The sequence below is a fragment of the Oncorhynchus tshawytscha genome, linkage group LG25, assembly GCF_018296145.1.
Source record: "Oncorhynchus tshawytscha isolate Ot180627B linkage group LG25, Otsh_v2.0, whole genome shotgun sequence".
Taxonomy (NCBI): Eukaryota; Metazoa; Chordata; class Actinopteri; order Salmoniformes; family Salmonidae; genus Oncorhynchus; species Oncorhynchus tshawytscha.
In genome coordinates this window covers 33,304,647-33,320,248 of record NC_056453.1, presented here as the reverse complement: position 1 = coordinate 33,320,248, position 15,602 = coordinate 33,304,647, and the positions used below count along the sequence as shown (strand labels likewise).

Here is a 15,602-nt window from a genome sequence, read left to right as displayed (position 1 = left end):
TAAAAGGAGTGGAATACCAGGAGTGGAATACAAGGACTGGAATACCAGGAGTGGAATACAAGGAGTGGAATACCAGGAGTGGAATATAAGGAGTGGAATACCAGGAGTGGAATACAAGGAGTGGAATACAAGGAGTGGAATACAAGGAGTGGAATACAAGGAGTGGAATACAGGAGTGGGAATGAAAGGAGTGGAATACAATGAGTGGAATACAAGGAGTGGAATACAAGGAGTGGAATACCAGGAGTGGAATGAAAGGAGTGGAATACAAGGAGTGGAATACAAGGAGTGGAATACAAGGAGTGGAATGAAAGGAGTGGAATATAAGGAGTGGAATACCAGGAGTGGAATACAAGGAGTGGAATACCAGGAGTGGATTGAAAGAGTGGAATGAAAGGAGTGGAATACAAGCAGTGGAATGAAAGGAGTGGAATACAAGGAGTGGAATAAAAGGAGTGGAATACCAGGAGTGGAATGAAAGGAGTGGAATGAAAGGAGTGGAATGAAAGGAGTGGAATGAAAGGAGTGGAATACAAGGAGTGGAATACAAGGAGTGGAATACCAGGAGTGCAATGTTAGCTAACAGACTGGTACCAAGGCTAATGTCTCACTGCTGCTACCCCAAAAAAGTTAAGAAGTTCACTAATGTATTTTTTCATCTTTCTTTAATCACCATTATTTATTTATTCCCAGTAACCTTAGCAACAATAAGATCACGGAGATCGAGGATGGGGCGTTTGAGGGGGCGGGGTCTGTCAACGAGCTCCATCTTTCAGCCAATCAGCTGGATTCTGTCCGCAGTGGAATGTTCAAGGGACTGGAGGGACTACACATGCTGTGAGTCACACACACATGCAGAGACACACACACACACACACACGCAGTGACCCAAACAGACACAGACGCACACATGAGCACAAGTAGGCACACACACTCATGCATACATGGATGAGAACCTTCATGCACAGACGCTTAATGTACTAGTCTTGCTTGGCAGAAATGTGTAAGTCCACACAGCGGCTGTGGAAAGAGACTACTCATGTATTAACACCCACAATACATCATCCAAATCCTCCTTTTCCAACACTGTATCTTCCTCCTAATATTTCATATCAGGAACATTTCAATACACTTCTTGTCAATTCACATGGGATATATGCCAATTAAGCAGTTTTCTCTATTCCAGAATGTTGAGGAACAACAAGATCAGATGTATCCATAACAACAGCTTCACCGGCCTGCACAACGTTCGCCTGTTGTCTCTCTATGACAACCAGCTAACTACCATCACCCCTGGAGCCTTCGACACCCTGCAGACACTGTCTACACTGTAAGACACACAAACACGTGCGCACTCACACACACTAAAGTCCTGCACGGGTCCGTTTTTCAGAGCCCTACCCGCCATATTGCATGTCTATTCATCATTTGGAGAAAATGAATGCCATGAATTAAGAAAAATATATTTTTATTCTCACAATGCGATGCATTACTCAAATCGCTTTGAGAAAAATAGTCTTCTAATTAGCCTTCTTACCTAATAAAAGCCTGTAGCCGACATAACAAACAAATACCTTTACATGAAATAGTGTTAAGATAATCAAATATTTCAGGCCTAATTAAAACTTAAATAAACCATTCCCAGAATTGAATACAGGCTGCAAACATAGGATACATGTATTTAGTAGAATACCCAACTTAAGGCTCCCCATCCATTTTTCAGACACTTGAAACCCTTTTTAATGCAATCTAGAGCCATAATCTTTACCTTACATTCTATGTGAAAACTTATTTTTTCTGCATGTCTAAGCACACCTCCTGAGCTGTCTGTATCCTCCTGACTGGAAGTTTTCAGATGCCTTGAATATGTCCACATTTTGTCACGTTACAGCCTTATTCTAAAATGGATTCAATCATTGTTTATCCTCGTCAATCTACACACAATACCCCATAATGACAAAGTGAAAACAGGTTTTTAGACATTTTTGCAAAAGTATTAAAAATGAAAAACAGAAATAACTAATTGACCTGTATTCAGACCCTTTCTATGGGACTCAAAATTGAGCTCAGGTGCATCCTGTTTCCATTGATTATCCATGAGAAGTTTCTACAACTTGATTGGAGTCCACATGTGGTAAATTCAATTGATTGGACAAGAGGTCGAATTAATTGTCAGAGGAGTTCCAAGACAGGATTGTGTCGAGGCACAGATATGGGGAAGGGTACCAAAAAATGTCTGCAGCATTGAAGATACCCAAGAACACAGTGGCCTCCATCATTCTTAAATGGAAGTTCCTCTGTGGGGATGGGAGAACCTTCCGGAAGGACAACCATCTCTGCAGCACTCCACCAAACAGGCCTTTATTATAGCGAGGCCAGACGGAAGCCACTCCTCAGTAATAGGCACAAGACAGCCACCTTGGAGTTTGCCAAAATGCACCTAAAGACTCTAAGACCACGAGAAACAATATTCTCTGGTCTGATGAAACAAAGATTGAACTCTTAGGCCTGAATGCCTAACATCATGTCTGGAGGAAACCTGGCACCATCCCTACGGGTAAGCATGGTGATGGCAGTATCATGCTTTGGGGATGTTTTTCAGTGGCAGGGACCAGGAGACTAGTCAGGATCAAGGGAAAGATGAACAGAGCAAAGTACAGAGAGATCCTGGATGAAAACCTGCTCCAGAGCACTCAGGACCTCAGACTGGGGCTAGGATTTACCTTCCAACAGGACAATGACCCTAAGCACACAGCCAAGACAATGCAGGAGTGGCTTCGGGACAAGTCTCTGAATGTCAAGGGGTCTGAATACTTTCTGTATGCACTGCATTTCCCTGCGTCTCTGCTAAAATCTGGGTAAAAGATTGAAAGGAATGTGAGTCTTATTCAGTGCGTTTAGTAATGAATAGTTTTTCTAAAGTCTACCAACCTTGCCAGCAGGCATGCCAGCTAAGATAGATAGACAAGCTTGCTACTCTATCTTGATTGATAGCGTGAAATGGCTTCTTGGTAGCTAGCTATGAGGTTGGGAGATTGGGAACCTATCTGGGCTAGCTAAAGACAACTTCAGAAAATGGCTAGGTGGCTAGTACAGCAACAAATATATATTTTTAAATACAATATATTAATCAGCATTGATCTGAGGAGGCACGTGCCCCTGTGTCCCGTATGGCCATGGCGTCTCTGCGTGGCTGGTAGCCTATGTCTGCCTCGCCACTCACTGAATGGAATTCACAACAAGCTCCTGTAAAAAAATTGATTGCAAATGTATCCGACCCGCAGTGTAATTGTTCTGAACTGTGAGCTGAACCACGGGTTGAAATAATGGTTTCATTCTACACAACAGCTGATTTTTCACCCGATGCAGGGCTCTAACACACCTACACACACACACACCTTCACACACACACACACACACACACAGACAGACGCACACACGCGCACACACACGCGCACACACACACAGACACACACACACACTTAATTGGTGTAATTGTTAAGTCTAACTCTCTCTTTCCATCAGTAACCTCCTGGCTAACTCCTTCAACTGTGACTGTCGTCTGGCCTGGCTTGGTGATTGGCTGAGAAGCAGAAAAATCGTCACGGGCAATCCTCGATGCCAGCGCCCCGCCTTCCTCAAAGAGATCCCACTACAGGACGTGGCACTGCCTGACTTCCGCTGTGAAGAGGGTGAGTTTGGGTCTAAACACACACACACACACACTGTCTAGCACACACAGTTCTGCCTCACACTCTCCAGCACACACAGTTCTGCCTCACACTCTCTAGCACACACAGTTCTGCCTCACACTCTCTAGCACACACAGTTCTGCCTCACACTCTCTAGCACACACATTTCTACCTGTCTCATTTAATGTCATCTCGATCTAATCTCTCATTTAATATGTCATCTCTATGTAATCTCTCTTTAAAAATGTAATCTCTATCTAATCTTTCATTTACTATGTAATCTCTATCTAATCTCTCATTTAATATGTCATCTCTATCTAATCTTTCATTTAAAATGTTCTCTCTATCTAATCTCTCATTTAATGTCATCTCTATCTAACCTCTCATTTAATATGTTCTCTCTATCTAATCTCTCATTTAATATGTCATCTCTATCTAACCTCTCATTTAATATGTTCTCTCTATCTAACCTCTCATTTAATATGTCATCTCTATCTAACCTCTCATTTAATATGTTCTCTAAATCCTCTTTAATATGTAATCATTTATTTATATGTCATCTCTATCTAACCTCTCATTTAATATGTTCTCTCTATCTAATCTCTCATTTAATATGTCATCTCTATCTAACCTCTCATTTAATATGTTCTCTCTATCTAACCTCTCTGTTCTCTCTATCTAATCTCTCTTTTCCTCGTTTCCGCTATTCAATCTCTCTTGCTAGATGAATAATCAAACCTGCCTTCTCCCTCTGTCTCTGTCCAGGAGTGGAGGAGATGAGCTGTGTGCCCAGGCCTCAGTGTCCCAGTGAGTGTACATGTCTGGAGACTGTGGTACGCTGCAGTAACAATCACCTCCGTGCGCTGCCCAAAGGCATCCCCAGAAACGTCACTGAATTGTGAGTTCCTCCTCAGTACATCAAATATTTAAATCATAAGAATGTTTTATGATACAATCAGGTGGAATTTTATGGATATGAGCAGATCGTAGCAATGGACTTAACACAGAAGAAAGATGGAGAGAGGAGAGAGAGAGAGAGAGAGAGAGAGTAAACATTATAGTTCTTCTCTCAGACAATCCTCTCTACTCCCAGAGGCCTCCAGGCCTAATACTGATGTCACTCCAACTACAATGGCCAAGAACTGTGTGTGTGTGTGTGTGTGTGTGTGTGTGTGTGTGTGTGTGTGTGTGTGTGTGTGTGTGTGTGTGTGTGTGTGTGTGTGTGTGTGTGTGTGTGAGAGATCCACAGCAGCAAGAGAACATTTTAATGAGCAGGTTTTGTTGGGATGGGTCTGGAGATAGATAGAGAGGGTTGGGAGGAGGTAGGGGAGGGAAGGGGGAGATAGAAAGAGATGGGTGTGTGGGGGAGGGAGGGGAGGGAAACGGGAGCTAGATAGGGAGGGGAGGGAGATAGATAGAGAGGGGTGGGGGAGAGAGGGAGGGAGGGGGGGGGAGATAGATAGAGAGGGGTGGGGGGGATGGGAGGGAGGGAGATAGATAGATAGATAGATAGATAGATAGATAGATAGATAGATAGATAGATAGATAGATAGATAGATAGATAGATAGATAGATAGATAGATAGATAGATAGATAGATAGATAGATAGATAGATAGATGGGGGATGATAGATAGGGAGATGGATAGAGATAGAGATAGGATAGATAGATAGGATAGATAGGATAGATAGATAGATAGATAGATAGAGATAGATAGATAGATAGGGGGGGGGAGGGGGAGATGGATAGAGAGAGGTGGGGGAGGGAGAGGGGGGCGGGGAGATAGATAGAGAGGGGGGGGAGGGAGGAGGGAGAGGAGGAGAAGGATATATAGGGAGGGAGGGGGGGGAGGGCCGGAGGGAGGGGGGGTAGGGGGAGGAGTCGGGGGAGGTGTGGGGGAGGGAAGGAGGAGATGGATAGAGAGGGATGGGGGAGAGAGGGAGATAGATAGAGAGAGAGGGGTGGAGGGAGATAGAGAGGGGTGGGGGAGGGAGATAGAGAGGGGTGGGGGAGGGAGATAGAGAGGGGTAGGGGAGGGAGATAGAGAGGGGTGGGGGAAGGAGTCGGGGGAGGTGTGGGGGAGGGAAGGAGGAGATGGATAGAGAGGGGTGGGGGAGAGAGGGAGATAGATAGAGAGAGAGGGGTGGAGGGAGATAGAGAGGGGTGGGGGGAGGGAGATAGAGATACAGAGAGGTGGGGGGGGAGGGAGATAGAGGGGTGGGGGGGGAGGGAGATAGATAGGAGGGGGGAGATGGGGAGAGGGAGGGGGAGGGAGGGAGGGGGAGGAGAGGCAGGGAGGGAGGGAGGGAGGGCCGAGAGGGGGGTAGGGGAGGAGTCGGGGGAGGTGTGGGGGAGGGAAGGAGGAGATGGTTAGAGATGGGTGGGGGAGGGAGATAGAGAGGGGTGGGGGGAGGGGGATAGAGAGGGTGGGGGAGAGATAGAGAGGGGTGGGGGTGGGGGTGAGGGAGACAGAGAGGGGTGGGGGAGATAGATGGTTAGAGAGGGGTGGGGGAGGGAATAGAGAGAGGGGTGGGGGAATAGAGAGGGGGTGGGGGGAGGGAGATAGAGAGGGGTGGGGGGAGGGAGATAGAGAGGGGTGGGGGAGGGGGAGATAGAGAGGGGTGGGGGAGGGAGATAGAGAGGGGTGGGGGGGAGATAGAGAGGGGGGAGGGAGACAGAGAGGGGTGGGGGGAGATAGATGGTTAGAGAGGGGTTGGGGGAGGGAGATAGAGAGGGGGTGGGGGGGGAGGGAGATAGAGAGGGGGTGGGGGAGGGAGATAGAGAGGGGTGGGGGGAGGGAGATAGAGAGGGGTGGGGGTGGGGGAGGGAGACAGAGGGGGGGGGGGGAGATAGATGGGGGTTAGGGGGGAGATGGGGGAGGGAGATAGAGAGGGGTGGGGGGAGGGAGATAGAGAGGGGTGGGGGGAGGGAGATAGAGAGGGACGGGGGGGGGGAGGGAGATAGAGAGGGGTGGGGGAGGGAGATAGAGAGGGGTGGGGGAGGGAGATAGAGAGGGGTGGGGGAGGGAGATAGAGAGGGGTGGGGGAGGGAGATAGAGAGGGGTGGGGGAGGGAGATAGAGAGGGGTTGGGGGGGGGGAGATAGAGAGGGGTTGGGGGAGGGAGATAGAGAGGGGTGGGGGGGATAGAGAGGGGTGGGGGAGGGAGATAGAGAGGGGTGGGGGGGGATAGATAGAGAGAGGGGGGGGGGGGATAGAGAGGGAGATAGGGGGGGGGGGGAGGGAGATAGAGAGGGGGGGGGGGGGGGTTGGGGGAGGGAGATAGAGAGGGGTGGGGGAGGAGATAGAGGGAGATAGAGAGGGGTTGGGGGAGGGAGATAGAGAGGGGTGGGGGAGGGAGGGGAGGGAGATAGAGAGGGGTGGGGGAGGGAGATAGATAGGGGTTGGGGGGGTGGGGAGATAGATAGAGAGGGGTGGGGGAGGGAGATAGAGAGGGGTTGGGGGAGGGAGATAGAGAGGGGTGGGGGAGGGAGATAGAGAGGGGTGGGGGGGGAGGGAGATAGAGAGGGGGGTGGGGGAGGGAGATAGAGAGGGGTTGGGGGAGGGAGATGGCCTTTCTCTCTCTGGGTGTGGGGAGGGAGATAGAGAGGGGTGGGGGAGGGAGATAGAGAGGGGTGGGGGAGGGAGATAGATAGAGAGGGGTGGGGGGGGGGGGGGGGTGGGAGATAGAGAGGGGGTTGGGGGAGGGAGATAGATAGGGTGGGTGAGGGAGATGGGGGGGGGGTGGGGGGGTTGGGGGAGGGAGATAGAGAGGGGTTGGGGGAGGGAGATAGATAGAAAGAGGGGGAGATGGGTGGGGGTGGGGGAGGGAGATAGAGAGGGGTTGGGGGAGGGAGATAGATAGGGGGTTGTTAGAGGGTGGGTGGGGGCTTTAGGGGATGAGGGAGATAGAGAGGGGTTGGGGGAGGGAGATAGATAGAGAGGGGTGGGGGGGGGGGGGAGATAGATCTGACAGGGGTTGGGAGGGAGATAGGTCTGGCCTTTCTCTCTGGGGGGCTTTAGAAAGACCCAGGGGTCTGGGGGCTGCCATTTCAGACAGTATTAAACTCTGAATATCTGTCTGTCTCTCCACAGGTATTAAATCTGAATATCTGTCTGTTCTCCACTGGCCTTTAAACTCTGTGGCTTTAGAAAGACCACAGGATCTGAATGCTGCCATTTCCACAGGTATTAAACTCTGAATATCTGTCTGTCTCTCCACAGGTATCTGGATGGGAACCAGTTTGGCATGGTGCCAAAAGAGCTTTCTACCTTTAAATACCTCCAGTTAGTGTGAGTGTGTCTACCTGGCCAACCTTGATGTTACCTGGTGTTATTTGGCAGTGTGTACCGTGTCCAATCAAAAAGCATCTTTTGACCGATGGGTAAAATAATATGTTAAATGTTACTCTAAAAAAACAGTGGTCCACCCCTTGTGTCTCCATCGTAATCACTTCAAACGTTTTTACCCTTGTAGGATGGCCAGAATTAGGGGGACTAATTCAATGGAGGCCAGAGAAAGACAGGGGTAGAAACTCTGGGTAATATAATTGCGTCAGCTAGGCTGGATACTGTAGGAGAACTGTGGCTAACTGACAGGTACACTGTTGAACTTCTTTCTTCTCCAATCCGGAGGACATAAAACAAGCTTTTTATTTTCAATTCAGCTCTCAACAGAGCTCGGTGCTTACTATCAGAGGTTACAAAATCCAACTTTTTAGATATAATGTTAACGATATGGTAGAGAAAGACCCCACTGAACAGTTCATATCATGAACAATCATATTTGTTTTGGTGAAATGTATTTTATAACATAAGGAATGACACTTCATGGGTGGATGCCCTACAGTGTGTGATTTAACAGTGTGTTCTGTGTCCTTTTAGAGACCTTAGTAACAACAAGATCAACTCTCTCACCATCTCTTCATTCTCCAACATGAGTCAGCTTACCACACTGTAAGCACTGATCCGTTAACCTGTCTACCTGTCTACCTGTCTACCTGTCTACCTGTCTACCTGTCCACGTGTCCACCTGTCTACCTGTCTACCTGTCCACCTGTCTACCTGTCCACCTGTCCACCTGTCTCACCTGTCTACCTGTCCACCTGTCCACCTGTCCACCTGTCCACCTGTCCACCTGTCCACCTGTCCACCTGTCCACCTGTCCACCTGTCCACCTGTCCACCTGTCCACCTGTCCACCTGTCCACCTGTCTCCCTGTCCACCTGTCCACCTGTCCACCTGTCTCCCTGTCCACCTGTCTCCCTGTCCACCTGTCCCCCTGTCCACCTGTCCACCTGTCCACCTGTCCCCCTGTCCACCTGTCCACCTGTCCACCTGTCTCCCTGTCTACCTGTCCACCTGTCCACCTGTCCACCTGTCTACCTGTCCCCCTGTCCACCTGTCCACCTGTCCACCTGTCCACCTGTCCACCTGTCCACCTGTCCACCTGTCCACCTGTCTCCCTGTCTCCCCTGTCCCCCCTTCCCCTGTCCACCTGTCCACCTGTCCACCTGTCCACCTGTCTACCTGTCTACCTGTCCACCTGTCTCCCTGTCCACCTGTCCACCTGTCCACCTGTCCACCTTTCCACCTGTCCACCTGTCCACCTGTCCACCTGTCCACCTGTCCCTGTCCACCTGTCCACCTGTCCACCTGTCCACCTGTCCACCTGTCCACCTGTCCACCTGTCCACCTGTCCCCTGTCTCCCTGTCCACCCTTCCACCTGTCCACCTGTCCACCTGTCCACCTGTCTACCTGTCTACCTGTCTACCTGTCTACCTGTCCACCTGTCCACCTGTCCACCTGTCCCCCCTGTCCACCTGTCCCCCTGTCCACCTGTCCCCTGTCCACCTGTCCACCTGTCCACCTGTCCACCTGTCCTGTCCACCTGTCCACCTGTCCACCTGTCTACCTGTCCACCTGTCCACCTGTCCACCTGTCCACCTGTCCACCTGTCCACCTGTCTACCTGTCCACCTGTCCACCCTTCCCCCTGTCCACCTGTCCACCTGTCCACCTGTCCACCTGTCTACCTGTCTACCTGTCTACCTGTCTCCCTGTCTCCCTGTCCACCTGTCCACCTGTCCACCTGTCTACCTGTCCACCTGTCCCCCTGTCCACCTGTCCCCCTGTCCACCTGTCTCCCTGTCCCTGTCCACCTGTCCACCTGTCCACCTGTCTACCTGTCTACCTGTCCACCTGTCTACCTGTCTACCTGGCCACCTGTCCCCTGTCCACCTGTCTACCTGCCTACCTGTCCACCTTTCTACCTGTCCACCTGTCCACCTGTCTACCTGTCTACCTGTCTACCTGTCTACCTGTCCACCTTTCTACCTGTCCACCTGTTCCACCTGTCCACTATGAGCGCATTGAACACAACAAAACAACTCTGTAGTTTTCTAGGATGTGTTATAACAAAAGGGATATATGTTAAGGTGTACTGCCTGTTTCTTACTCATTCTAGGATCCTGAGTTATAACAGAAGGGATATATGTTGAGGTGTACTGCCTGTTTCTTATCATTCTAGGATCCTGAGTTATAACAGAAGGGATATATGTTAAGGTGTACTGCCTGTAGGATCCTGAGTTATAACAGAAGGGATATATGTTAAGGTGTACTGCCTGTAGGATCCTGAGTTATAACAGAAGGGATATATGTTAAGGTGTACTGCCTGTTTCTTATCATTCTAGGATCCTGAGTTATAACAGAAGGGATATATGTTAAGGTGTACTGGCTGTTTCTTATCATTCTAGGATCCTGAGTTATAACAGAAGGGATATATGTTAAGGTGTACTGCCTGTTTCTTATCATTCTAGGATCCTGAGTTATAACAGAAGGGATATATGTTAAGGTGTACTGCCTGTTTCTTATCATTCTAGGATCCTGAGTTATAACAGAAGGGATATATGTTAAGGTGTACTGCCTGTTTCTTATCATTCTAGGATCCTGAGTTATAACAGAAGGGATATACGTTAAGGTGTACTGCCTGTTTCTTATCATTCTAGGATCCTGAGTTATAACAGAAGGGATATATGTTAAGGTGTACTGCCTGTTTCTTATCATTCTAGGATCCTGAGTTATAACAGAAGGGATATATGTTAAGGTGTACTGCCTGTTTCTTATCATTCTAGGATCCTGAGTTATAACTCTCTGCGCTGCATCCCCAGTCTGGCCTTTGGTGGACTGCGCTCCCTTCGATTACTGTGAGCACATTCTCCTATCCTATCTCTGTCTGTGTGAGTGTGTATCCGTGTGTGTGTGTGTGTGTGTGTGTGTATGTGTTATGAAACTTTTTGCACCTCAGTGTGCTTTCTGTGAAGGGGAGACAAAAACCAACTTTGAACTCTGAACCCCTTTTAGAGTCTAACAGTTAGAACTATTAAACGTCTTGCCTGAGACACTTTCTGTCTACACCCCTCGATCCCTCCTCCCGTTAAAAAACAAAGAACGAGGTTACAGGGGACATTATATAGCAGGGATTTGAGTGATCAGACCAGCAGTAAAGACAGTTTTCTGTTTCCTTTCTGACTCCAGTTCATCTGAGACAGCAGGGTCCTAGACAGAGGGGGTCTGTGTGTGTTCATGTCTGTGTGAGTGGGCTTCGGCATACTAACATAATTAGAAATGAAGCAGACTTATATGGCACGTGAGTGAAAGACTGCCTGGTAAAACACATTGAAGTCTGACAAGTCTGTTGCTGAACCGCACTCGCATGATAAGTATCCTGGCTTGAGGCTTGAAGACTGAGTTAACTTCCTGATAAGTAACCTTGGCTTGAGGCTTGAAGACTTGAGTTAACTTCTTGATAAGTAACCTTGGCTTGGAGACTGCATTAGCTCCTTGATAAGTAACCTTGGCTTGGAGACTGCATTAGCTCCTTGATAAGTAAGCTTAGCATGAGGCTTGAATATTTGCATTAGCTTCCTGAGAAGTAACCTTGGCTTGAGACTTGAAGACCTGTGTTAGCTTCCTGAGAAGTAACCTTGGCTTGAGGCTTGACACAGACACACACACACACACACACACCCCTTCGACTTTACAGTCTAGTAAAAAAATGGAAGAATCATTAACGGAATCATCAAACAGACTAGGGGGCTGTCATGTATGTGGTGTGCGTGTGTGTGTGTGTGTGCGCGCGTGCGTGTGCGTGCGTGCGCGTGTGTGTGTGTGTGTGTGTGTGGTGCGCGTGTGTGTGCGTGTGTGTGTGTGTGCGTGTGTGTGTGTGTGCGTGTGAAGGGAGTGTGTGTGTGTGTGTGTGTGTGTGTGTGTGTGTGTGTGCGTGTGTGCGTGTGTGTGTGTGTGTGTGTGTGTGTGTGAAGGGAGTGTGTGTGTGTGTGTGTGTGTGTGTGTGTGTGTGTGTGTGTGTGTGTGTGTGTGTGTGTGTGTGTGTGCGCGTGTGAAGGGAGTGTGTGTGTGTGTGTGTGTGTGTGTGTGTGTGTGTGCGTGTGTGTGTGTGTGTGTGTGTGTGTGTGTGTGCGTGTGTGTGTGTGTGTGAAGGGAGTGTGTTGAGACAGCACCAGGGTGTGGCCAAAAGCGTGAGGGGTGAGAAAGTTTAAAAAAGAAGAAAAAAAATAAATAAAGGTTGAGGAGAGTTAAACTGTGGCCTGGTCAACAAAGGGTTTAGAAATAGAGTGAGAGAGTCAAAGGGGAGTTAGAGAAAGGAGAGGGCTGTGAGAGCAGTGTGTTACTAACCATAATGTTTCTCTAACAGAGACTCCCTGGCTCCTCCCTTCTTCTAGCTCTCTCTCTGAGTCATTGCTACTGGCCAACTGCCCACTGTAAAATCTTCTCCTGCCTATACCCTTAGCCCTGACCCCCTGCCTTGGTAAGGGGCGTCCAGTCAGCAGGGGCTGTAGCTTATGAAGGTTAGAATGGATACATTACGGGGGGTCCAGTCAGCAGGGGCTGTAGCTTATGAAGGTTAGAATGGATACATTAAGGGGCGTCCAGTCAGCAGGGGCTGTAGCTTATGAAGGTTAGAATGGATACATTAAGGGGTGTCCAGTCAGCAGGGGCTGTAGCGTATGAAGGTTAGAATGGATACATTAAGGGGCGTCCAGTCAGCAGGGGCTGTAGCGTATGAAGGTTAGAATGGATACATTAAGGGGTGTCCAGTTGGTATGGGCTGTAACATATGAGGGTTAGAATGGATACATTAAGGGGTGTCCAGTCAGCAGGGTCTGTGTGGGTGTGAGCGTATGAAGGTTAGAATGGATACATTAAGGGGCGTCCAGTCAGCAGGGGCTGTAGCTTATGAAGGTTAGAATGGATACATTAAGGGGTGTCCAGTCAGCAGGGGCTGTAGCGTATGAAGGTTAGAATGGATACATTAAGGGGCGTCCAGTCAGCAGGGGCTGTAGCTTATGAAGGTTAGAATGGATACATTAAGGGGTGTCCAGTCAGCAGGGGCTGTAGCTTATGAAGGTTAGAATGGATACATTAAGGGGCGTCCAGTCAGCAGGGGCTGTAACATATGAGGGTTAGAATGGATACATTAAGGGGTGTCCAGTCAGCAGGGGCTGTAGCGTATGAAGGTTAGAATGGATACATTAAGGGGTGTCCAGTCAGCAGGGGCTGTAGCGTATGAAGGTTAGAATGGATACATTAAGGGGTGTTCAGTCAGCAGGGGCTGTAGCTTATGAAGGTTAGAATGGATACATTAAGGGGTGTTCAGTTGGTATGTGCTGTAGCGTATAAAGGTTAGAATAGATACATTAAGGGGTGTTCAGTTAGTATGGGCTGTAGCTTATGAAGGTTAGAATGGATACATTATAGGGTCGTAGGATACAGAACAAGCTAGGGGATGGTGAACAGGAAGCATAGTATTAGTTTGGCCAGTAGCCAAGCAGGGCCAGGGGTCCAATGGGTTTAGAAGTAAGTATCTGGTGTTCATCCAAAGACACAGAGACAGTTGGTAATGACAGATTAGGACAGCCATATTATTTTTCTGCCATTAAATCCCTTTCTTTACTGCCATCAAGCCCTGTGTGTGTGTGTGTGTGTGTGTGTGTGTGTGTGTGTGTGTGTGTGTGTGTGTATCGGTAAGCCCAGTGGCTCATCACCCAATCACCTTGATGAAAGACGAGGAAGGAAGCAGCTCTGCACTCTGACAGACCCCCCCCCATCACACCCGCACAACAGACAGCAGAGCTCAAACTCCCCCTTCCCATACTCAAAGACCCCCATCACACCCCCACAACAGACAGCAGAACTCAAACTCCCCCTTCCCATACTCAAAGACCTCCTCTCACACCCCCACAACAGACAGCAGAGCTCAAACTCCCCTTCCCATACTCAAAGACCCCCATCACACCCCCACATCAGACAGCAGAGCTCAAACTCCCCCTTCCCATACTCAAAGACCCCTCTCACACCCCCACAACAGACAGCAGAGCTCAAACTCCCCCTTCCCATACTCAAAGACCCCCATCACACCCCCCACAACAGACAGCAGAGCTCAAACTCCCCTTCCCATACTCAAAGACCCCTCTCACACCCCCACAACAGACAGCAGAGCTCAAACTCCCCTTCCCATACTCAAAGACCCCCTCTCACACCCCCACAACAGACAGCAGAGCTCAAAATCCCCCTTCCCATACTCAAAGACCCCCTCTCACACCCCCACAACAGACAGCAGAGCTCAAACTCCCCCTTCCCATACTCAAAGACCCCCATCACACCCCCACAACAGACAGCAGAGCTCAAACTCCCCCTTCCCACACTCAAAGACCCCCCATCACACCCCCACAACAGACAGCAGAGCTCAAACTCCCCCTTCCCACACTCAAAGACCCTCCTCCTCTATACTTACCATCCCCTTTAGCTCACAGAGCCCTACCACCCTGTCTGGGAATCACAGCCTAGGTACTCTGCTCAGTGCTCAGTTCAGTAACTTAACACCAGCCTCTCTGGATTCCACTGCAGCCCTGTGCCTGTCTCTTCCATCCAGCCCTGTGCCTGTCTCTTCCATCCAGCCCTGTGCCTGTCTCTTCCATCCAGCCCTGTGCCTGTCTCTTCCATCCAGCCCTGAGCCCGAGATAACAGACATAGAGCCAACCTTTCCCCTGCCCAGACCTGCTGCAGAGAGACAGACAGACAGTAAAACTGCAGCAGTCACTAGAGAGACAACTGTAGCAAGCTGATTCAGAGGGGAGCTCTCTCCATGCCCTCCTCTTCCCCTGTAGACCTCAGGGCCACTACGTGCAACATAAGGACCCGGCATTGTCTGACTACAGAAACATATGAACAGATCTAATGGATATGCTTCAGTGAGATCGAAACAATCGACTTTACAAAACATTTTCCCAACATTTAGGATGTTGGAACAGAATGATGGGAGCAGATCTAGTTGAGGTATTTCTGTGTTCACCTCCCACTCTGTCTGTCATCTCAAAGGTCTCTCCATGGCAACGAGATCTCCGAGCTTCCTGACGGCATCTTCAGCGATGTGGCCTCTCTGTCTCACCTGTGAGTACACACACGCACACTCGCACACACGGACACACACAAACACACACACAGGAGTTTGCTCAATAAACACAAACAGACACACATGGGTACAGTAATACCAATCCACAAATGAATACACCTTTCACACACGCAAAGAAGTGAACACAAGCAACTATTCCTCAGACACATAAACATCGTGTCTGTTGTCCTTCCTATACTGTACCACCCACTTTCTGAAGTCTAGCCTCACACACAGAGGTGGTCTGGTCTGCTTGTCTGTGTGCCAGGGGGAGGGTGGCTAACAGTAGCCCCATCTGTAGAGCTGTTTGGTGGGCTTCACAGCCACCGAACTGCCCTAGTCAGTCACAGAGCTGTGGTTAATGTTACACACAGACCCCTCCACTGTCTCATCTCCACACACCATGTAGGTTTACTAACATTCCTTGCGGTCTGTGGTCTGTGA

The 15,602-nt window shown here is 49.3% G+C and overlaps 1 protein-coding gene across 1 annotated transcript in view; it reads left to right on the top strand.

Annotated features, from left to right (window-relative positions):
• Positions 1–15,602, top strand: part of LOC112247654 (slit homolog 1 protein-like) — a 219,991-nt gene that overhangs the window by 177,139 nt on the left and 27,250 nt on the right. Inside the window, 8 exon segments of the mRNA XM_042306258.1 lie at positions 694–837; positions 1,187–1,330; positions 3,526–3,692; positions 4,458–4,590; positions 7,913–7,981; positions 8,573–8,644; positions 10,822–10,893; positions 15,086–15,157. Of these exon segments, the coding sequence (XP_042162192.1) occupies positions 694–837; positions 1,187–1,330; positions 3,526–3,692; positions 4,458–4,590; positions 7,913–7,981; positions 8,573–8,644; positions 10,822–10,893; positions 15,086–15,157 (873 nt within the window).